This window comes from Schistocerca piceifrons, unplaced genomic scaffold, assembly GCF_021461385.2.
Source record: "Schistocerca piceifrons isolate TAMUIC-IGC-003096 unplaced genomic scaffold, iqSchPice1.1 HiC_scaffold_2508, whole genome shotgun sequence".
In the NCBI taxonomy this organism is placed as follows: domain Eukaryota; kingdom Metazoa; phylum Arthropoda; class Insecta; order Orthoptera; family Acrididae; genus Schistocerca; species Schistocerca piceifrons.
In genome coordinates, this window is record NW_025728453.1 from 205,169 (window position 1) to 230,055 (window position 24,887).

The following is a 24,887-nucleotide window of genomic DNA, read 5'->3' on the forward strand; positions in this document are numbered from 1 at the left end:
ACCAGCCGACCGAGAGGAATCACATCTCCGGCTAGATCGATGGACGCCTACATCTATTGTGCAGCTAGCTATTGTATTGTTGAAGAAGTTACGTTCAATAAACTGTTGGAGAATACAACAAATACCATGTACACCCCTTCATGATGCCAGTGACATTTTTCAGCAAGATAATGCGCCATGTCACAAGTCGAGGAGTGTGATGGAGTGGTTTGAGGAATACAGTGGCGCGTTATAATTGATGTTCTGTCCCCCAGCTCGCCAGATCTCAACCCAATGGAACACATCTGGTATATGACTGAATGTGGCGTCAGATTTCATCGCCCCCGCCCCCCCCCCCCCCATTTTCCCGAAAATTACGGGAATTAGGTGACTTGTGTGTGTAGATGTGTGTCAACTCCCTCCAGAGACCTACCAAGGCCTCATTGCTTCCATGTGACGACGCGTTGCGGCTTTTATCCGTGATAATGTGGACACACTGGCTATTAAGTATATGGTCATAATGTTCTGCCTGATCAGTGTACATGCGTACAGTTACACATAGTTTTTTATAATATGTATGGATACCATTGTATGTATTGTATTGTATGTTAACCGGGGACCTTGAAACGACAGAGAGGCTCCGTCCCCGCCGCAGCCGCAGTGGTCCACAGCCCCACGACGACTACCGCAGTCCACTTCACCCCTCCGCCGCCCCACACCGAACCCAGAGTTATTGTGCGGTTCGGCCCCCGGTGGATCCCCCAGGGAACGTCTCACACCAGACGAGTGTAACCCCTATGTTTGCGTGGTAGAGTAATGGTGGTGTAAGCGTACGCGAAGAACTTGTTTGCGCAGCAACCGCCGACGCTGAGGCGGAATAAGGGGAACCAGCCCGCATTCTCCGAGGCAGATGGAAAACCGCCTAAAAACCATCCACAGACTGGCCGGTTCACCAAACCTCGACACAAATCCTCCGGGCGGATTCGTGCCGGGAACAGGCGCTCCTTCCCGCTCCGGAAAGTCGTGCGCTATACCGCACGGCCAACCGGGCGGGCCATGGATACCATATTAGATGAAACTTTTGCACATTGCGAATTTCTAACTCGTCATCTTCCAGCGAAGGCGCCGCGATTCGGTTGACACCTCGAAAATTTCCGCCACTGAAATTCACCGAGAAAACCTGCATTCCCAAAGAACTTACTTACAAATAAGGACTTACCTGTTTTGCTGATGAATTCTTCTCGGTTTATCAGCCGAGTGGTGGCGTTGTCTTGTGGCAACGTTTCAATGAGTTTCGTACCCATCATGTTCTGGCGAAGTGTGTCAACTCCCTCCCCTCTTCGCCAGAAGGTGATGGGCACGAAACTCATTGAAACGTTGCGACAAGACGACGCCACCACTCGGCTGATAACCCGAGAATAATTCGTGGAATACGCCGAGAAAGACTGCAATCGCATGTATCTCACCTGTTTTGTTCAAGCGCCGCTCGAGAAAATTCCATTTACGGCGCCCGGCGCATATTCTGCCTAGGCGTATGGCTTTTGTGATGTGCCGAAGGGTGCGCAGTAATTTGAAGAGGACAGGACCCCTCTGATCATCCGAGGTCAGCGTTTCCACGTTCCACTCCGTGATGTTAGACCTTTAAAAACAAAACGCAATCAGCTGGTGTAACAAATGAAATCCTGAAATTTGATTGCAAGAGGAGATGTGATACGTGGGGAGGCGCCAGTGCCAGTTGCTTTCTCCGTTCGATTCACCCGGATCGATTGTTTCCCTCTGGCGTTGCTTATCTTTACCTCGTTGGCCGGTGGTGGTGCTGGTGGGGTGGCGGGCAGACTGGGTTTTGCCTTCGGAACGGCCGGTACGTGTCGCTGCTCAGAGAGTGAAACTAGTGTTTGCGTGGAGTTAGCTGGATTTGATCGGTGTATGTGGCTCGGAGTGCGGAAGCGGGCCTGTTATTGCAAGTTCCTGAGGCGTGACTGGGCCATGGTCTTCTACACAGGACGCTGAGCAATGTGTTATTCATTTTGGCTATTGGAGTTGAAGTATGTACCACGCAGCTGTCTATTGAAGAAGTAGACATTCAAGCTTTCTAGTTTTACAATTGGACTTACCCGTGTTTTCACTAGCTTCTTTCTTTTGAGTGTCAATATTGTATTGGAACTGCGACGTATTGGTGTAATAATATTATGCTTTCTCTCATCGTTGCCCTTTTAAAACTAGCCTGTTTGTGCTGGGGCAGTTTTACATATTTTGAAATTTGAAGTCTACAGATAATGCTCTTAACCATTTTTAATTTGCCTTTGTCTTGATGTGATCTCTCTTTGCAGAATTTTATCTTAATATATTCTGGGGGCTGTTAACAATGTTTATTTTCACTGTGGCTGTGCTATTCTGTTTCAGCACTGCAGCGGCCACCTAGTCCATGTCTAAATCGATGTCCGGAGTACGACGCCTTGGCCGACCAATACCAGAGGGAACGGGAGGTTCTTTTGGCCGCGGGGAAAATGGCAACCGATACGGCGGCCACTGAGTTCTTCGGGTTGCAGTGAGTGGGGATCTTGCATTCAGTTAAGTTTCCTCTGCATTGGGACGCCAAGGCGCCTGTTCCGTTTGCTATACTCCTTATATACACTACTGGCCATTAAAATTGCTACACCACGAAGATGACGTGCTACAGACGCGAAATTTAACCGACAGGAGAAGATGCTGTGATATGCAAATGATTAGCTTTTCAGAGTATTCACACGAGGTTGGTGCCGGTGGAGACACCTACAAAGTGCTGACATGAGGAAAGTTTCCAACCGACTTCTCATACACAAACAGCAGTTGACCGGCGTTGCCTGGTGAAACGTTGTTGTGACGTCACATGTAAGGAGGAGAAATGCGTACCATCGCGTTTCCCACTTTGATAAAGGTCGGATTGTAGCCTATCACGATTGCGATTTATCATATCGCGACATTGCTGCTCGCGTTGGTCGAGATCGAATGACTGTTAGCAAAATATGGAATCGGTGGATTCAGGAGGGTAATACGGAACGCCGTGCTGGATCCCTACGGGCTCGTATCAGTAGCAGCCGAGATGACGGGCATCTTATCCGCATTGCTGTAACGGATCGTGCAGCCACGTCTCGATCCCTGAGTCAACAGATGCGGACGTTGGCAAGAAAACAACCATCTTCACGAAAGTTCGACGATGTTTGCAGCAGCATGGACTATCAGCTCGGAGACCATTGCTGCGGCTACCCTGGACGCTGAGACAGGAGCGCCTGCGATGGTGTACTCAACGACGAACCTGGGTGCACGAATGGCAAAACGTCTTTTTTTTTCGGATGAATCCAGGTTCTGTTTACGGAATCATGATGGTCGCATCCGTGTTTGGCGACATCGCGGTGAACGCACATTGGAAGCGTGTATTCGTCATCGGCATACTGGCGTATCACCCGGCGTGATGGTATGGGGTGCCATTGGTTACACGTCTCGCTCACCTCTTGTTCGCATTGACGGCACTTTGAACAGTGGACGTTACATTTCAGATGTGTTACGACCCGTGGCTCTACGCTTCATTCGATCCCTCCGGGACCCTACATTTCAGCAGGATAATGCACGACCGCATGTTCCATGTCCTGTACGGGCCTTTCTGGATACAGAAAATGTTCGACTGCTGCCCTGACCAGCACATTCTCTATATCTCTCACCAACTGAAAACGTCTGGTCAATGGGGGTGGCCGAGCAACTGGCTCGTCACAATACGCCAGTCACTACTCTTGGTGAACTGTGGTATCGTGTTGAAGCTGCATAGACAGCTGTACCTGTACACGCCATCCAGACTCTGTTTGACTCAATGCCCAGATGTATCAAAGCCGTTATTACGGCCAGAGGTGGTTGTTCTGGGTTCTGATTTCTCAGGATCTATAGAATGAAACTGCGTGAAAATGTAATCACATGTCAGTTCTATTATAATACATTTGTCCAATGAATGCCCGTTTATCATCTGCATTTCTTCTTGGTGTAGCAATTTTAAGGGCCAGTAGTACATTTACCTTCAAAACCATAAAGGAAGGAGACTAGTGTTCTGAATTATACCGTATGTGCAGCGGGAGTTGAACTTACGTACATGATAAAGAGAAATACTTGATGGGAAGCGGAAATTGGAAATTACGTGAATTGTCCTGTTGTGATTGCTCAGGTGACCTATTTAAAAGAAACTTATTTCACCTTTATTATTAAAGTGCCCTTTGTCAAATGAAACTGATTTCACCTTTTATTTTTTTAAGTTGTTACAGTTAGTATAGAAGTTATAAGAAGATCTTCTTTGCAAGTAATTCAATCAGAAAGGTTTTTGTGTAATGTATTTTTTTGACTTGTGTATCCTGTTCAAAAGAAACTTGTTTTACCTTTATTATTCACGTGCCCTTGTAAAATGAAATTGATTTTACCTTTTATTATTGAAGCGCTTACAGTTAGTAGAGAAGTTACAATGATTTCTTGTTTGCATCTAATCAATTAGAGAGGAATTGTGTAATGTATTTTCTGACTTGTGAGTAAGATACACTTGTACAAAATTTTTGTGTAAGTACTGTGCCCTTTGGGTTAAACTGTTGATCAGTAATATCTTGCAAGCCCTCTGTACTTATTATTTCACTTGTCACCGGTTTGCACGTAAACACGACGTTGCAGCATGCTTAAAAGTGATGCCTCCGGATTGTTAGTGTGAAACTCTCAACGCTTTGAAAATAAAACATTCTTCATCTTTACACTTCACGTCAACATATTTGGAGCCCTCTGACGCTAGAGGGCTCACAACTGTAGTGTGTAAGACGGCGGTGTGTGGCGGAACTTTATCAGTGCGCGAGAAACAGAGTGCTGTAATCGCGTCTCGGATTCTAAGAGATCGGCCAGACACAGGGCAACCTCTCCTGACAGACCACACATGAACGCTGAAGCGATCCAGCGCCTCCAGTTCGCTCTCGTCGATCATCCTCCACACAGTCCGGACTTTGCGCCATCCTACGAGGCGTGTTTATTAAGTAGTACCGTTTTGAAATTTAAAAGAGACGTGCTAAGATATCTCAATAATTTTATTTCTACATGAAATCCTGTACCTTAATCTACTTTTCTACATAATTTCCGTCAATATTGAAGCACTTGTCATAATGTTGTACCAGTTTTTGAAAACCCTCCTCATAGAAGTCTGCTGCCCGACTTGTTAACCACTGCATCATCACTGTTTTGACTTCGTCATCGTCATAAAGACGCTGACCGTCGAGGTCAAGTGCAGGAACAGATGGCAGCCACTGGGAGGAAGATCGGGGCTGTACGGAGGATGATCTAGAGTTTCCCATTGAAAAGATGTGATGAGATCTTTGGTCTGATTCGCCACATGCGGACGGGCATCGTCTTGCAGCAAAACGATGCCCTTCCTCAACTTCCATGCACTGTTGCTTTGATTCTGGTGTGACGTAGGCCACGCGCGTTCCATCGCCCGTAACAATTTGGCTCAAGAAATCATCACCGTCGTTGTGGTACCGCTCAAGGAAAGTCAATGCACTGTCTAAACGTTTGGTTTTGTGCACATCCGTCAACATTTTTGGTACGCAACGTGCGCACTATTTTCGGTAATTCAAGCTCTCTCTCACAGTTCCATACGAAACACTACGAGAAACGTTAGGAAAGTCATCCCGAAAGGAGGAAATCGTAAAGCGTCTGTTTTCTCTCACCTTATTGTCCACTTCCTGCACCAAACTTACATTAACGACCGAAGGACGCCCACTCCGTTCTTCTTCATGCACATTTGTGCGGCCATCTTTAAATGCTATCACCCACTTTCTTACCATTCCATCACTCAGAATGTTTTCTCCGTAAACTGCACAGATCTCACGATGAATATCGATCGCTTTTAGGCCTTTAGCACTAAGAAATCTTATAACAGCCCGTACTTCATAGTCGGCGGGACTCACGATTATCGGAGGCATCTTAAACACTCAGCGCACAACGTAAACAAGGAAGAATCAGACTGTAATGGCGTCAGTGCGTAGATTAATGTACAGGCTTTGACGCAAAAATAAAATTATTGAGATATCTTAGCACGTCTTTTTTTCTTAATTTCAAAACGGTACTTACTTAAAAAACACGCCTCGTATATTCATCTATTTCAGAAAGTTGAACACTTTCGCGACGGTAACACCAAACTGGTCTCTCGTGGAGAGAAATGTGGTCGTTCCCAAGGCGAGTACGTAAAAAAAAAAGCACTCCGTCTTCAGGCCACGAGTGGCCTACCGGGACCATCCGACCGCCATGTCATCCTCAGTGAAAGGTGCGGATAGGAGGGACGTGGGGCTAGCACACTGCTCTCCTGGTCGTTATGATGGTATTCTTGACCGAAGCCGCTACTATTCGGTCGAGTAGCTCATCAGTTGGCATCACGAGGCTGAGTGCACCCCGAAAAATGGCAACAGCGCATGGCAGCCTGGATGGTCACCCATCCAAGTGCCGACCACGCCCAACACCGCTTAACTTCGGGGATCTCACGGCAACCGGTGTATCCACTGCGGCAAGGCCATTGCCAAGGCGAGGCGAGTACGTAGAGAAAGAAATATACGGACATGAACAATAAACATGTAGAATGTTACTAAATTTTCTTTTATTCAAAAAGCTATAAGAATTTTCACATAAAAAATTCCGAGACACTATTTTTCAGCACCTCCCAGTATTTTGTGGAACAGAATTGTCCTTTCACAAATTTTAATGTTTTCCTTTTACAGGTGCCCAGGTCATAAGGGATGACTGAGAGTGAGCTCCTCCAGCGTAGCCGGCCAGAGTGGCCGAGAGGTTCTAGGCGCTACAGTCTGGAACCGCGCGACCGCTACGGTCGCAGGTTCGAATCCTGCCTCTGGCATGGATGTATGTGATGTCCTTAGGTTAGTTAGGTTTAAGTAGTCCTAAGTTCTAGGGGACTGATGACCAGAGCTATTAAGTCCCATAGTGCTCAGAGCCAATTGAACCATCATCCTCCAGCGTAAATTAAGGGTGGTATGCGGTTCTGCTGACACATTTTCGAAAACTGACTGTTCTCTGTTGAAATACAGGGTGTCCGAAAAGTCTTTCCCTGATTACATAAATTCAGGCTAGAAGTAAGAAACAAATACGAAACTTGTGACGAATTGTTTACAACTATCAAAGTTTTTTTCTGGTTCAAATGGCTCTGAGCACTATGGGACTTAACATCTATGGTCATCAGTCCCCTAGAACTTAGAACTACTTAAACCTAACTAACCTAAGGACATCACACACATCCATGCCCGAGGCAGGATTCGAACCTGGGACCGTAGCAGTCGCGCGGCTCCGGACTGAGCGCCTAGAACCGCTAGACCACCGCGGCCGGTGTTTTTTTTCTGTTTTAGGATCGCAGCACGTAGGTAGTGGATGAGGGGAAGTGCCAAAGAGGCCATGTTAACCAATCAGGAGAAGGCACAGTGTGTCCTGTGGTACCATGAGACACGATCACCCATCACAGTGCAGAGACACTTCCAGAAAACTTGTGGAAGGAATCCACCTGATGTCAGGAGCATTAAAGTCTGGTATGAGAGGTTCAAGAACACAGGTTCGGTTGCTGACCTTCCGAGGTCTGGTCGACCAAGAACCTCAGCAGACAGGGTCGAAGCTATAAGGCAGTCTTATCTGCGAAGTCCGAAGAAATCGGTGCGCAGGGCCTCACGTGAATTACAGATGCCAAAAAGCTCTCTCCGAGGCATTTTAGACAAACGTTTATAGTTTCGTGCATACAAAGTGCAAATCGTTCAGGCCTTGTTGCCGAATGACAGTACACGTCGATATGACTTTGCGGTCGAAATGCTATCACGTATTGAGGACGATGATGGTTATCTCAGACGAATTGCCTTTTCCGACGAAGCGACCTTTTTTGTCAGTGGAGTAGTGAATCACCATAATGTGCGCATTTGGGGTTCACAACCCCCTGGCGAGGTCATGGAGTGCACCAGAGGCAGTGCAAAGGTGAATGTTTGGTGCGCGCTATTGCACGATCGAATTATCGGGCCATTCTTCTTCGCTGAGGCTACCATCACATCTGCAGTGTATCTGGACGTGTTGCAACTGTATGCTGTTCCTCAGCTGCTTCAGTATCACCCCGATGTCTTGTTTCAGCAAGACGGTGCACCACCTCATTGGGGTTTGGACGTCCGTGCCTATCTCGATATGACCTTTCCTGGGCGATGGATTGGTGGTGATGGGCCAACGGTTTGGCCTCCACGCTCTCCTAACATAACCCCATTAGACTTCATTTTATAGGGTTATGTCAAGGACGAGGTCTATCGAACACGTGTACCAGATCTTGAAACCCTGCGGCAATGCATAACTACAGTCGTTGAATCGATCCCTCCAGTGATGTTGGCTAATGTGCGGACGGAAATTGAATATGGCCTAGATGTGCTACGTGCTACCAAGGGCGCTCATGTGGAAATTTACTGATGTGTAAAAAAACTTTGATAGTTTATAAACAATTAGACACCAGTTTCGTATTTGTATCTTACTTCTAGCCTGAGTTATCAATTTATGTAATCAGGGAAAGACTTTTCGGACACCCTGTACGACAATGCCTGTGCTCCAAAGAATGTGACAGGACAAGAACATGCCCTAGTACATGAGGATCATTATCGCCATACTGTGGATTTTGGAAAGCACTGTTTAGAAATGACTTATTATCAGATTGTGTCTTCTCAGTAATTTGCTTGTTGGCAGCCGTGATTCTGAGATTAATAAGAGCAATATTAGGTAGAATTTTGAGGGCCTTCAGGGGCTCCACATACGTTTGCTGGGTATGGGTTGGCGATCCCGGGTTTTCTGAGCTGGGGACTGGTAAGCGCCGGCAGTCCCCTGTCACCGCAGGCTCCGGGGAATGCTTCAGCGACCACCGTGGCAGTGGAGTGGTTGAACGTTGTGCGTCACAGGGAATGGGGATCTTGGTTTAATTTCCCCGGATCGCGAGGATGGTACAAGCCTCCATAAAAAAGCCTATATCTCGAGGTGTGCTGCATGCTGGTGAGATGCATGGCTGTTGAGGTGTAACAGTCTGTGGGGGCTTACAGGACATCACCAGGGGGAGCTTTATTGGTCAGAATGGGGCTCTGCCCCTTGGACATCAAAATTAGAAAGCAGGCTGCGTGGTTCTGGGTCAAGAAAGGAAATGTTACGAAGATAGAGGAGATTTTAGGCACTGGGGCTAGGGACAAGGGTGAGATTCGGCAAAGGGTTGAACAACTGTGGCAAGAACTATGGGAGACGGTTGAAACAGGACGTAGGACATATGAACTTATTCCGAACATTAGGGAACGATTATAAATGAAATACTTTGAACCCACCAGAGGGCTGATCCATTTTCCGACTAGAGATGGGCCATACTCGACATACTTATGTCGGTTCGGGAAAAGGGCCACACCCGCATGTGAATGTGGTGAACTGGAGGGTACTCCCGATCATGGGATTTACGAGTGCCCCCTTTTGCTTCCACACTACGTGACCAACTACCTGACCATGACGCATACTACCTCATAAGACAACAAAACACTTCTCAAACTCTTAAACTAGTAGACGAGGTATCACAAAAAGTGTTAAAGGAATACCTGAGAGAAATAAATTAACATAAATTAAAGTAAAACTGGAGATATTCTAACACCAAACACGCGCCCTACTCCTCTACCGCATGAGAGTGTATAGGCCGACCTTAGTAGTCCGGGATCCGCCACGTGCGGGACTAGGGGGAGTGGGGAATAATATCACCGGAATTGACTTAGGTTAGAACTAGTTAGTAGGAATTAGATTAGGAAATTAGTATTAGGAACCTGCAGCGAATAGCATCCTGGCCTGCCCAGTGTCAGGGGCATGCCCATCGGGCTTAGCTCGATGGGGCAGGCAATAAAATAGGTGTGTATATGTATATATATATATATATATATATATATATATATATATATATATATATATATATACGGGGTGAGTCACCTAACGTTACCGCTGGATATATTTCGCAAACCACATCAAATACTGACGAACCAATTCCACAGACCGAACGTGAGGAGAGGGGCTAGTGTAATTGGTTAATACAAAAATGCACGGAAGTATGTTTTTTAACACAAACCTACGTTTTTTAAATGGAACCCCGTTAGTTTTTTTAGCACATCTGAACATATAAGCAAATACGTAATTAGTGCCGTTTGTTGCATTGTAAAATGTTAATTACATCCGGAGGTATTGTAGCCTAAAGTTGACGCTTGAAACCTCCGACGTTCAGTTGCGTGTTGTAACAAACACGGGCCACGGTCGGCGAGCAGCATCTGCTGGGACATCTTTACGATGACGAGCGTGTTTACGAGTGTGGCTGTAGTGCACTGTTGTGGTTTCGTCTAGCTGTCGCAGTGTCCGCATGTAGCGCTTGCTGCTATTGTTATTCTGCATTCGTCTCCGCACGCACACCAACTGTAGTACACCGTGTTACCAGACGTCTGTGATAGTGCAGTGTTGTAGGAACTGTGACCATGGTGTATTCGAACTCTGAAAAGGCGGAGATGATACTCATCTATGGCGAGTGTCGACGAAATGCAGCTGAAGCCTGCAGGGTGTATGCAGAACGGTACCCGGACAGAGAGCATCCAACGTGCCGCACATTGCAAAACATCTACCGCCAACTGTATGCAACAGGTATGGCCGTAGCACGCAAACGGGTCTGTAACAGGCCCGTCACAGGAGAAGCGGGTGCAGTTGGTGTGTTAGCTGCTGTTGCCATGAACCCACACATGAGTACACGGGACATTGCGAGAGCCGGTGGACTGAGTCAAAGTAGTGTCATGCGCATACTGCATCGTCACCGCTTTCACCCGTTTCATGTGTCGCTACATCAGCAATTACATGGTGATGACTTTAATCATCGAGTGCAATTCTTTCAATGGGCATTAACAGAGAATGCGGTGCAGTTCTACCTGTTTACCGATGAAGCGGGTTTCACAAACCACGGGGCAGTGAATCTACGTATCATGCATTACTGGTCCGTGGACAATACTCGCTGGCTCAGACAGGTAGAGCGACAGCGACCGTGGACTGTAAATGTATGGTGCGGAATCATTGGCGACCACCTCATTGGTGCTCACTTCATTACAGGGGCCCAAACAGCTGCAACATACATCGCGTTTCTACAGAATGACCTGCCAACGTTGCTCGAAAATGTCCCACTGGAAACGCGTCGACGTATGTGGTATCAGCATGATGGTGCACCTGCACATTCCGCAATTAACACTAGGCTGACCCTTGACAGGATGTTCGGCGGGCGTTTCATAGGACGTGGAGGATGCATAAATTGCCCAGCCCGTTCTCCTGATCTTACACCTCTGGACGTCTTTCTGTGGGGTACGTCAAAGGAGATTGCAATTGTGTGCAGCAAATGATGGCCACCACATTGAACATTTATTGGCCTGACATGTGGGGACACACACTATTCCACTCCGTAATTGAAAACGGAAACCACGTGTGTACGTGTACCTCCCTCATGGCAATGTACATGTGCGTCAGTGAAAAAGACCAATAAAAATGTGTTAGCATGTGGACGTATTGTGCTGTTCCAGTCTCTTCTGTACTTAAGGTCCATCAGCGTTCCCTTTGGATCCCTACGTAATCCGGTGCTCTCCGACACACACGATCGAACAGCGGAGGAGTGGTACTCAAGCGTCAACTTTAGGTTCCAATATCTCCGGATGTAATTAACATTTTACAATGCAACAAACGGCACTGATTACGTATTTGTTTATATGTTCAGATGTGCTAGCAAAACTAGGTGACTCACCCTGTATATATATACCTCGTTCAAACTCAGTGAGGTGTTGATAACGGTACCTTTGTCACCCTAAAGGCAGGATTCACTAACGTCAACTCACCATATATATATATATATATATATATATATATATATATATATATATATATATATATATATATATATATATATATATATATATGACACAACTGTGTCGCTGCAGGCAATAGAGTTAGTTAAGATCTTAGAAATTAAATACCAATACTTGTAAGAATTAGCTGCCCATTGTAATTAGAGTATATCTGTAGCTCACAATCAACTAAATTGTAATTAGCTGCAACTAATATCTGACAAACTTACAAATTAGGACCCACTAATCATATAAAGAAGTGGGTAATGCTGTATAGTTATCTTTGATGATTAACAGTCGTTAACGGGCGACCTCCAGGGAACCTGCCGCGTTTCATTTGTATAAGACTTGCACAGGAAAGTGGGGCTCTGTCTGACACCACTTAAGCCGCAAATGACGGTATTTTTGGGTCAGTGGAATGTACGATACGGAGCACCTGGCTGTGAGCTGCCCTTGAAGTAACTAATCTGTAAGTGTAGGTTGTGTCACTGTCATGACAAGGGCTGCTGAGATTGTCGCCCCAGATGCAGTACGATGCGCCAGAGCCACACACCCAACACGATGGTCTTCCCTCTCGGTAGTGCCACGTTCCCTTCTCGAGTCCGGTCCTCTTGCTACCGTACATTCTCGTGATCACAGCTGCCAGCAGCCATGTACAGTGGCTACGTTCCTGCCAAGTCTTTCTGCAAAATCCGGAAGGAACATCCAGCTTCTCATATACCTATTAAACAACCTCGTTTAAACTCAGTGAGGTGTTGATAACAGGCCTTAGTCACCCTAAAGGCAGGCTTCACTGACGTCAAGTCACCATGACGTGTCTCAGATGTAACTAACGCTTCTAGTGTGATAAAAGAAAAAAAATAAGTTAAATATACTTCAATTTTTTTCAATTTTAGTCTGATATATATATATATATATATATATATATATATATATATATATATATATATATATATATATATATATTGTCTTTCATACTAGAATGTCGTGTTCCCAGTTTGGCACAGCTTTGACACAGGAAACACGAAAGCTGCCGAAGACGTCCGTCATCTGGTCGGCTCCTGATCGTTGTCAGAAGGAGACTAGTTTTCGATTACGCAAAGACTTCTATTATTCGGAAAAGGACAACCCAGATTTACTTACGTAATCAGCGTGGTGTCACCGCCAGACACCACACTTGCTAGGTGGTAGCCTTTAAATCGGCCGCGGTCCGTTAGTGTACGACGGACCCGCGTGTCGCCACTATCAGTGATTGCAGACCGAGCGCCGCCACACGGCAGGTCTAGTCTAGAGAGATTCCCCAGCACTCGCCCCAGTTGTACAACCGACTTTGCTAGCGATGGTTCACTGTATACAGACGCTCTCATTTACAGAGACGACAGTTTAGCATAGCCTTCAGCTACGTCATTTGCTACGACCTAGCAAGGCGCCATATTCAGTTACTATAATCTGAACAGATAATATTGTGAATCATGTACCGTCAAGAGCGACGTTCATCATTAATGGAGTAAAGTTAAGTATCAAACTAATTACGTCCGCTTTCTGAATTCTCATTCCTTGTCATGCTCCAGACCTCACGTCAGTATAGTTCTTCCCTCCTCACTGATACAGAGCTCTATGACATGCGCGCGAGTGAATGAACGTAGGAGTGTTTCATCTTACTATACGGTAGTTTAGTCTGCTGCAGAGAATCAGCGGTAGTCGTACAAAGTGGCCAACCCCTGTAGTTTTCAGGTAGGCAAAGACGTTTGCCGCCCTCCCCCCCCCCCCCCCCCAGCCTTGTGTGGTAAAATTACCGGTGTTGGGCTGGTGGCGGAAGCCGCAACCTCTTATTTGTTGTATGGCTAGCGTTGGTGGCGACTAAATCTTTTACGCTGATTTCAATGTCTGATAGCATTTTCTTATTAAAAGTGCGCGTGGCTCTTTCAGCCATCGGGATACATTCAAAGTGCGCTTCACGATACTTACACATTCTACGGAAGGCGTTCTACCTCCTACATGTTAATGACGAATATGCTGCCATGTACCCTACGTTCGCCTAAAGAGACCGACAACCCCTTAGACACTGAAGCATTACGGGGTTGCATACGTGCAAGGCGTAGCCTCCCCGGCCAGCGTCGAACAAGGACGACAGGCGGCAAGAAAATCGTCGCCAGAGGTCCTCCGAGCCAGGGACCTATTTCCTCGGCCATGTGACGTGTGCGGAACTGGATCTTCCGTGTCCCGGGTATACAGCCCGGCGCAAGCCAACAAGTCGGCAGTCGGCTGCACCGGAGCTCTGGGCCAGTTACTGCGCCGGTTCTTAGCAGCCCATCAGTCAGAGCCCGGTCGGAAGCCGTCACAGTGGGACCAACGACTTTGCATCGACACGGCGAGACGTACCTGTCGGCCGACAATGCCGAACGCTCAGCTCTGTCTTCAGCGACTATCAGTGGCACAGTCTTCATGTCTCTCTACGTTTATGCAATGTTCCAGGCCTGTATCAGAGGTTGTAATAGTTTTTTGTTGAAGAGAATTTTTCCTTTGTTATTAAATTTCTCTACTGTTTTCCGAATAAACACCTGTTCTTGATTACTTCCGTTTTATTATTGAGCCCTATCTTTGGGGCGACGTCGTTGTTTTCCCGGGTCGTGTGAGTGGGCGAGTTCGGTTGGGGACTCAGGAGGAGCCAGGTCCGAGCAGTGCCAGAACACGCTGGGGCCGCTGGCGGCACGCATGGACATTTCACAATATATATAAATGACCTAGTAGATAGTGTCGGAAGTTCCATGCGGCTTTTCGCGGATGATGCTGTAGTATACAGACAAGTTGCAGCGTTAGAAAATTGCAGCGAAATGCAGGAAGATCTGCAGCGGATAGGCACTTGGTGCAGGGAGTGGCAACTGACCCTTAACATAGACAAATGTAATGTATTGCGAATACATAGAAAGAAGGATCCTTTATTTTATGATTATATGATAGCGGAACAAACACTGATAGCAGTAACTTCTGTAAAATATCTGGGAGTATGCGTGCGGAACGATTTGGAAGTGGAATGATCATATAAAATTAATTGTTGGTAAGGCGGGTGCCAGGTTAAGATTCATTGGGAGAGTTCTTAGAAAATGTAGTCCATCAACAAAGGAGGTGGCTTACAAAACACTCGTTTGACCTATACTTGAGTATTGCTCATCAGTCTGGGATCCGTACCAGGTCGGGTTGACAGAGGAGATAGACAAGATCCAAAGAAGAGCGGCGCGTTTCGTCACAGAGTTATTTGGTGAGCGTGATAGCGTTAGGAGATGTTTAGCAAACTCAAGTGGCAGACTCTGCAAGAGAGACGCTCTGCATCGCGGTCCAGGTTTCGAGAGGGTCCGTTTCTGGATGAGGTATCGAATATATTGCTTCCCCCTACTTATACCTGCCGAGGAGATCACGAATGTAAAATTAGAGAGATTCGAGCGCGCACGGAGGCTTTCCGGGAGTCGTTCTTCCCGCGAACCATACGCGACTGGAACAGGAAAGGGAGGTAATGACAGTGGCCACACACCGTTGGGTGGCTTGCGGAGCATAAATGTAGATGTAGATGTAGACTGCCGGATGGAAGGGTTGTGGTCGCCAGAGTGCACGACTTCGTCGTAAACCGGATCCAGCAAGCTTTAAGATGAGTGAATTTCATTCCAAGTAGAGAAATCTCCACCATTGTGACATCTCGCGATTCTCCAGAGACTTGGATTCGTGTTGCTGCTCTTAGCGTCGGCGAGACGAGGAGCAGCGAGTGGAGTGCTTTGGGAAGGCGGATCTGATCAACTTTCCTCGACTTCTTATTACTATTTACTCTTACAATTTGTTAAGTTCAACCAACGGCAATTTTTCTTGTGTGGTGGCCTCTAACGCCCTAGTTACCTGCCCTGGGGCTTAGTGTATGTAACGGCAGTGTACGTTTCCTCGCCTTGCCGCTGCTGTCCGGTAAGGCGTGTAGCTATGACAGCTTTCTTGATTGTAGGCCGGTTGGCGATTCTTCTACACTGGTGGTAGTGATTCCTTTCTCCTTCTGGGCGCTCTAAACACGCTATTTCGTCGTAGTGCACACCACCGGTTCCGGCTTTTGCGTATTGTTCCATCATTGGATTTGATTTATCGGACGTCAGGTAGCTTCAGCAAGATTATCTTTAGTCATTCGTTAGACTGCCAACAGTCTGAGTTACCATCTTGTAAAGTGTATGCAACTCTTGTCTGGCTATCTTATCGCTCGCGAAAGTGTTTGTTGCCGGACCTCCTCAGAGGTTGATTCCTGGAGCACCGTCGGGATCAGTTGCTTGTTTTTTTTAATTAACTTTTGCTATTTGCTGTTTTACAGCAGGTTTCAATTTTTTTGTATTATTGCCGTTCCTGGCGTGTAAGGCATTCAGCCGTGATTGTGGTTATTTGCTTTAAAATTCTAATTTGGTGTTTGTATTTACGCAGTAAGCCTTTAAAAACTTATTTACTGCCATTCTTGGCGTCTGATGCCGTCTGCTGTTTTTGTGGCGACTCGCCTTTAATATTTCAATACCTGTAATTTGCAAGTTGCAGCGAGTTTTAAACAATTCTTAATTTATTGCCATTCCTGGCAAGTAAGGCCTTCTGTGCAGATCACAGGGGCTTGCTTTTAAATCATCTGTTGTATCTGTATTTAATGGTGATTTGATAAATTGTAACTCACTGAAAACACTATTATTTACACTGTTGTTTATTTCTTCATTAATAGCGCGTGGAATTTTTTTTATTTATTGTTGACCCGGGAATTGCTGACTTAAAATAAATTGAGTGTAACTGTAAAGGGCAACCAATAATGACTGATTATATCCCCGTCCACAATCGTAAAAGAATCCTGCCCTCCCTCGACTACCAGGTCACAATTATTGCTTCTCAAGCACTTTCCCGTGGGAGATATGGCGTCCCATTTTGCAAGATGAGAAATGCGGAGTACGTTGCTGGTTTGACAAACACTCAAGTACACTATCTCATCTCGACTGGCATACAGTATCACCTGATCTACTGCCATCGACGATCTCTGGGAGTAATTGGAAAAGCGGCTGAAACATACCACTCAACGCCCCTGCAGTTCGGTGCCTCTAAGGGTTCAAAACATCAGGCAACGGCCTCAGCTGGCTGTGACGTATCTGAAACCTGTTGCATGCTCTTCCTCGCTCGAATTGATGACATCGTCACGGCTAGAGTCAGTTCTGATTACGTAGGCTTTCCCGGCGTAATAAGTCTTGAAAGTCTCTTGGGGTTTGCTGCCGGATCCCAAAATCAACTTGACTCGATATTTCGGCGGTTCAACTGGTCGCCATCTTCAGGAGAATGCTGCTTCTGCTGATGAGTCCCGCTGCCCTCAAAGACAGGGAGGTGGCGCCGCCCTTGGTGGAACACTGCTGGCAGCGATATATCGCACTCAGAGCTGCAACGAAGAAGGTTCAATTTCGATGCGAGACAATACAGGATTCCACGTCTTGCTAAGAGGGAACTCATTGTCACTGTTGATTAAATTATCCGCCAACCTTATTTTTAATCGCCTCTTTATAGACACTGTTCCCAAAACTGGAAATGTTGACAACTACGACAGTTTCATCAAATTTCATACTGTGTCCCTCATTTAAGCACACACATTAGAGTGTGTTCCGTCCAGCTTCTAAGATTAGGGCATTACTCGGCTCTGTGTGTAAGTAGGCTGTTTAGGTGTCAGTAGGCTGTTTAGGTTTTTATATTGGTAACGCCACGTAGCGCTCTGTATGAAAATCACTGGCTGTGCTGTGTGCAGTCTGTTGCTGGTATTTTGAGAGCAGACGATCAGAGACAGTAAATTTGTAAGACTGGATGTCATGAACTGATATATATATTATGACACTATTAAGGTGAATACAAGGTAAATACATGTAGGTGAATATGGATTGGGGCTAAGAAATGAAAGAGGAAGCCGCCTCGTAGAATTTTGCACAGAGCACAACATAATCATAGCTAACACTTGGTTTAAGAATCACGAAAGAAGGTTGTACACGTGGAAGAACACTGGAGATACTGAAAGGTATCAGATAGATTATATAATGGTAAGACAGAGATTTAGGAACAAGGTTTTAAATTTTAAGACATTTCCAGGGGGAGATGTGGACTCTGACCACAATCTATTGGTTATGACCTGTAGATTAAAACTGAAGACACTGCAAAATGGTGGGAATTTAAGGAGATGGGACGTGGATAAACTAAAAGAACCAGAGATTGTACAGAGATTCAGGGAGAGCATAAGGGAGCAATTGACAGGAATGGGGGAAAGAAATACAGTAGAAGAAGAATGGGTAGCTTTGAGAGATGAAGTAGTGAAGGCAGCAGAGGATCAAGTAGGTAAAAAGACGAGGGCTGGTAGAAATCCTTGGGTACAGAAGAAATATTGAATTTAATTGATGAAAGGAAAAAATATAAAAATGCAGTAAATGAAGCAGGCAAAAAGGAATACAAACGTCTCAAAAATGAGATCGACAGGAAGTGCAAAATAGCTAAGCATGGATGGCTAGAGGACAAATGTAAGGATGTAGAGGCTTATCTCACTAGGGGTAAGATAGATACTGCCTACAGGAAAATTAAAGAGACCTTTGGAGATAAGAGAACCACTTGTATGAACATCAAGAGCTCAGATGGAAACCCAGTTCTAAGCAAAGAAGGGAAAGCAGAAAGGTGGAAGGAGTATATAGAGGGTCTATACAAGGACGATGTACTTGAGGACAATATTATGGAAATGGAAAAGGGTGTAGATGAAGATGAAATGGGAGATGCGATACTGCGTGAAGAGTTTGACAGAGCACTGAAAGACCTGAGAAAACAAGGCCCCCGGAGTAGACAACATTCCATTGGAACTACTGACGGCCTTGGGAGAGCCAGTCCTGACAAAACTCTACCATCTGGTGAGTAAGATGTATGAAACAGGCCAAATACCCTGAGACTTCAAGAAGAATATAATAATTCCAATCCCAAAGAAAGAAGGTGTTGACAGATGTGAAAATTACCGAACAATCAGTTTAATAAGCCACAGCTGCAAAATACTAACACGAATTCTTTACAGACGAATGGAAAAACTAGTAGAAGCCGACCTCAGGGAAGATCAGTTTGGATTCCGTAGAAGCACTGGAACACGTGAGGCAATACTGACCTTACGACTTATCTTAAAAGAAAGATTAAGGAAAGGCAAACCTACGTTTCTAGCATTTGTAGACTTAGAGAAAGCTTTTGACAATGTTGATTGGAATACTCTCTTTCAAATTCTAAAGGTGGCAGGGTAAAATACAGGGAGCGAAAGGCTATTTACAATTTGTACAGAAACCAGATGGCAGTTATAAGAGTCGAGGGACATGAAAGGGAAGCAATGGCTGGGAAAGGAGTGAGACAGGGTTGTAGCCTCTCCCCGATGTTATTCAATCTGTATACTGAGCAAGCAGTAAAGGAAACAAAAGAAATGTTCGGAGTAGGTATTAAAATCCATGGAGAAGAAATAAAAACTTTGAGGTTCGCCGATGACATTGTAATTCTGTCAGAGACAGCAAAGGACTTGGAAGAGCAGTTGAACGGAATGGACAGTGTCTTGATGAACATCAACAAAAGCAAAACGAGGATCATGGACTGTAGTGTAATTAAATCGGGTGATGCTGACGTAATTAGATTAGGAAATGAGACTCTTAAAGTAGTAAAGGAGTTTTGCTATTTGGGGTGCAAAATAATGGATGATGGTCGAAGTAGAGAGGATATAAAATGTAGACTGGCAATGGCAAGGAAAGCGTTTCTGAAGAAGAGAAATTTGCTAACATCGAGTATAGATTTAAGTGTCAGGAAGTCATTTCTGAAAGTATTTGCATGGAGTGTAGCCATGTATGGAAGTGAAACATGGACGATAAATAGTTTGGACAAGAAGAGAATAGAAGCTTTCGAAATGTGGTGCTACAGAAGAATGCTGAAGACTAGATGGGTAAATCACATAACTAATGAGGAACTATTGAATAGGATTGGGGAGAAGAGAAGTTTGTGGCACAACTTGACCAGAAAAAGGAATCGGTTGGTAGGACATGTTCTGAGGCATCAGGGAATCACCAATTTAGTATTGGAGGGCAGCGTAGAGGGTAAACATCGTAGAGGGAGACCAAGAGATGAATACACTAAACAGATACAGAAGGATGTAGGTTGCAGTAGGTACTGGAAGATGAAGAAGCTTGCACAGGATAGAGTAGCATGGAGAGCTGCATCAAACCAGTCTCAGGACTGAAGACCACAACAAAAACAACAACAACAACATTGTTTGTTCTCTATCAAAATCTTTCATTTGCCAACTATGCCTATCAGTAGTTAGTGACTTTCTTTGTTTTATTTAGCTGGCAGTATTGGTGCTCGCTGTATTGCAGTAGTTCGGGTAACGAAGATTTTTGTGAGGTAAGTGATTCATGAAAGGTATAGGTTATTGTTAGTAAGGGCAATTCTTTTGTAGGTATTATTGAAAGTCAGATTGCGTTGCGCTAAAAATATTGTGTGTCATTTTAGTGTTGATCAGAATAAGTAAAGAGTGAAATGTCTGAGTACGTTTACTTCTGCTCAGCTGTTTGAAAATCAAATAATGTAAGGGGTTTATCATCACAATCATTCATAAATTTTTCTAAGGGGAGGTTTCATGTGAAAGATGATTTGGGGCTTAGGAAACCTGGTGTGTAAAAAATTCCGTGTCAATGTGGGAAGGCTTACATTGGCCGTTCGACTCACACAGTGCATGACAGGTGTGTGGAACATCGCCGTCATTGGAGGCAGTAAAATCGGTAGTAGCAGAACACTGCCTAAATGAGGGACACAGAGTGAAATTTGATGAAACTGTCGTTGTTGCCAACATTTCCGGTTTTTGGAACAGTGTCTATAAAGAGGCGATTGAAATTAGGTTGTCGGATAATTTAAGGGGGTAGGACGTCAAACGGGCCGACTTGGAGCAGGAGAGGCTCCACAGGACATTTTAATATACACTGTCTATACGTTTACAAATAAATTCATAAAACTTTGTTAGGATGACCAGGAAGGATTCAGGTTTCACACTCACAGCAGAGGAGTTCCAAACATAACAAAACAAATTTTTTTTACATGTGAAATTTCATCATTTTTTCACTTGGTATTGGCTGCATTTGTTGCTGTAGGTAAACTTTCCTTCGTAAGTAAGAGAGATTCTTCGATGAATTTTGCACATAATACAAACCATACTTACAGGTGTATGAAACTCTAGAATTTCCCAAATCTGTTGAAAACTGTGGTAAAAATTGAGATAATTAAGTATAAAATTCGAGTTTTCTCTAAACACTAAGTTTAAAATGTAACAGCCCATTCATTTTTCCCTAAATTCAAGAGTTTCAAGCTGTGCAAAATTCATCGAAGAATCTCCCTTACTTATGAATAAAAGTGTACCTATAGCAAGAAATGCAGCCAACAGTAAGTGAAAAAAAGTATGAAGTTACACATTTAAAAAACATTTTTTCGTGTTTTTCAACTTTCACTGCTATGAGTATGAATTCTGAATCCTTCCTGGTCATGCTGACATAGTTTTATGAATTTATTTGTATAAGTATAGACAGTGCAAATTAAAATGTCCTGTGTTGACTCTCCTTCTCGAAGTCGGTCCGTTTGACGTCCTCCCTCCTTAATCAAAAGAGACAATGGGTTGCCTCTTAGCAAGACGTGGAATCCTATTGTCTCGCATCGAAATTGAACCTTCTTCGGTGCGACCCTGAGTGCGATATATCGCTGCCAGCAGTGTTCCACCAAGGGCGGCGCCACCTCCCCCTGTTTTGGAAGGCAGAAACGGTGACGGGCGGCGCATGCGCCGTGTACTGAACGGTGGCCTATACAGGACGCCGATTTGCAGCCTGGCGTCAGTTCTCAGCGGGACTCATCAGCAGAAGCAGCATTCTCCTGAAGATGGCGAACAGTTGGATCGCCGAAATATCGAGTCAAGTTGATTTTGGGATCCGGCAGCAAACACGTACAGACTTTCTAGAGACAGTTCTACAAGATTTTGGCATGCTCTCGCCTAGGGTGTCTGTTTGATGACAGATATTAGTCTCGAGGTATGTTGTTGTTGTTGTTGTTGTGGTCTTCAGTCCTGAGACTGGTTTGATGCAGCTCTCCATGCTACTCTATCCTGTGCAAGCTTCTTCATCTCCCAGTACCTACTGCAACCTACATCCTTCTGAATCTGCTTAATGTATTCATCTCCTGGTCTCCCTATACGATTTTTGCCCTCCACACTGCCCTCCAATGCTAAATTTGCGACCTCTTGATGCCTCAGAAGATGCCCTACCAACCGGTCCCTTCTTCTTGTCAAGTTGTGCCACAAATCCTCTTCTCCGCTATTGTATTCAATACCTCCTCATTAGTAACGTGATCTACCCATCTAATCTTCAGCATTATTCTGTAGCACCACATTTCGAAAGCTTCTATTCTCTACCTGTCCAAACTATTTATCGTCCATGTTTCACTTCCATACATGGCTACACTCCATACAAATACTTTCAGAAACGACTTCCTGACACTTAAATCTATACTCGATGTTAACAAATTTCTCTTCTTCAAAAATGCTTTCCTTGCCATTGCCAGTCTACATTTTATATCCTCTCTACTTCGACCATCATCAGTTATTTTGCTCCCCAAATACCAAAACTCCTTTACTACTTTAAATGTCTCAGTTCCTAATCTAATTCCCTCAGCATCACCCGACTTAATTCGACTACATTCCATTATCCTCGTTTTGCTTTTGTTGATGTTCATCTTATACCCTCCTTTCAAGACACTGTCCATTCTGTTCAACTACTCTTCCAAGTCCTTTGCTGTCTCTCATAGAATTACAATGTCATCGGCGAACCTCAAAGTTTTTATTTCTTCTCCGTGGACTTTAATGCCTACTCCCAACTTTTCTTTTGTTTCCTTTACTGCTTGCTCAATATACAGACTGAATAACATCGGGGACGGGCTAAAACCCTGTCTCACTCCCTTGCCAACCACTGCTTCCCTTTTATGCACCTCGACCCTTATAACTGCCATCTGGTTTCTGTACAAATTGTAAATAGCCTTTCGCTCCTTGTATTTTACCCCTGCCACCTTCAGAATTTGAATGAGAGTATTCCAGTCAACATTGTCAAAAGCTTTCTCTAAGTCTACAAATGCTAGAAACGTAGGTTTGCCTAAGATAAGTCGTGAGGTCAGTATTGCCTCACGCATTCCAACATTTCTACGGAATCCAAACTGATCTTCCCCGAGGTCGACTTCTACCAGTTTTTCCATTCGTCTGTAAAGAATTCGCGTTAGCATTTTGCAGCTGTGACCTATTAAACTGATAGTTCGGTAATTTTCACATCTGTTAACACCTGCTTTCTTTGGGATTGAAATTATTATATTCTTACTGAAGTCGTAGGGAATTTTGCCTGTCTCATACATCTTGCTCACCAGATGGTAGAGTTTTGTCATGACTGGCTCTCCCAAGGCCGTCAGTAGTTCTAATGGAATGTTGTCTCGAGGTATAGGAAAAGTGAATGGCAGTGTAGGAACAAATGTAAGAGGAGTACAAGGGTAGTAGAAGTAAGATTAGTGGTTGGGGCTTTCAGTGGCGTACGTACCCCGACGCAGAGCAGGAGTCTATGCAGTCGGCAGCGACGAAGCACGCCAAGTCCATAGCGAGCTGGTTGTTGGCCGTGGCGTCAGTGAGGCGGGCGAGAACAGCCAGGCCGGCGTCGCACCCCTCGTAGCCGAGGCGATAGCGTCCCAGCATCCAGCTCGTTATCAGGCGAAGCATCGCACCCACCGCGATGGACCGATACTGGTAGGTCTTGTAGGCTATCAGCACGTCAGTGTGTTCTGCAAAACGTTGTGACGTATTACTATCTTTACGACGTTTCTCGTCGAGCCATATGCGTTACTTGCATTTCTAGCTGCTTTTCTCACACAAATAATGATAAAAATTCATTAATTCAGGATCGCCACCATCCCAAGCCCTTCCTAACCATTTACAAAATAAAACGGAGCTCGAAAATATTAGTTTAATTACTTTAATAATTTAATTACAAGTACGCAAATTTCTTCAAGTAGTCAGATAAATAGCACTCCGTGTCGTGCATGAAGCAACTTCCAGAATGAGATTTTCACTCTGCAGCGGAGTGTGCGCTGATATGAAACTTCGTGGCAGCTTAAAACTGTGTGCCCGACCGAGACTCGAACTCACAGTTTTAACCTGCCAGGAAATTTTGTATCGGCGCACACTCCGCTGCAGAGTGAAAATCTCATTCTGGAAACATCCCCCAGGCTGTGGCTAAGCCATGTCTCCGCAGTATCCTTTCTTTCAGGAGTGCTGGTTCTGCAAGATTCGCAGGAGAGCTGCTGTAAAGTTTGGAAGGTAGGAGACGAGGTACTGGCAGAAGTAAAGCTCAGGTGGACCGTCTGCCGCCGGCAGTGCTGCGAGGCGGTCACGCGCCAGAGCGCTGCGGGCGAGGCGCGCACGGTGTGTTTGTGTTTACTTCGGCCGCTGTCAGTGCCGTTTTCCCTTCTAGACCACTATGGCGCACAACTATCGGAAGAAGACATTACGTTTCAACTTTTGTTCCGACTTCGCCCGACCCAAGGCCCTGGAGGTAGAACGATTTATTCGCGATGAAGTTAAAATACCACCAACGGATCTAATTGGTATCCACTTGTCCATAGTTACCAGTACCGTCTACGTCAAAATGATCAACGATGCGGCGTGCGACAAGGTGCTTCGAGAGGCAAAACGTGGACTGCGCTTCTGTCATTCCGACGGCAACGTCGGACCCGTAACCGTCGATCACGCAGGTCTCGGCACACGGACGATAAGGATCTTCGAACTGCTGTTCGAACTACCTGCAGACGTCGTCATCGAGGCGCTCCGTCCCTATGGCAACGTTCTGGAACATGTTGCCG

General features: G+C 45.3%; 1 protein-coding gene across 2 annotated transcripts in view; it reads right to left on the minus strand.

Moving 5' to 3' along the window:
- LOC124743672 overlaps window positions 1-23,669 on the minus strand; it is a 57,570-nt gene extending 33,901 nt beyond the window's left edge. The window contains exons 1-2 of one of the 2 annotated variants that reach the window (XM_047248849.1): window positions 23,573-23,669; window positions 1,446-1,618 (exon numbers count right to left, since the gene is read on the minus strand). In XM_047248849.1, the coding sequence (XP_047104805.1) occupies window positions 1,446-1,618; window positions 23,573-23,628 (229 nt within the window). In that variant the 5' untranslated portion in view covers window positions 23,629-23,669. Of the gene's footprint in view, window positions 1-1,445; window positions 1,619-23,572 lie in introns of those variants that run through there. The other variant, XM_047248850.1, reaches the window with a different exon arrangement.
- Window positions 23,670-24,887: the final 1,218 nt, after the last annotated feature.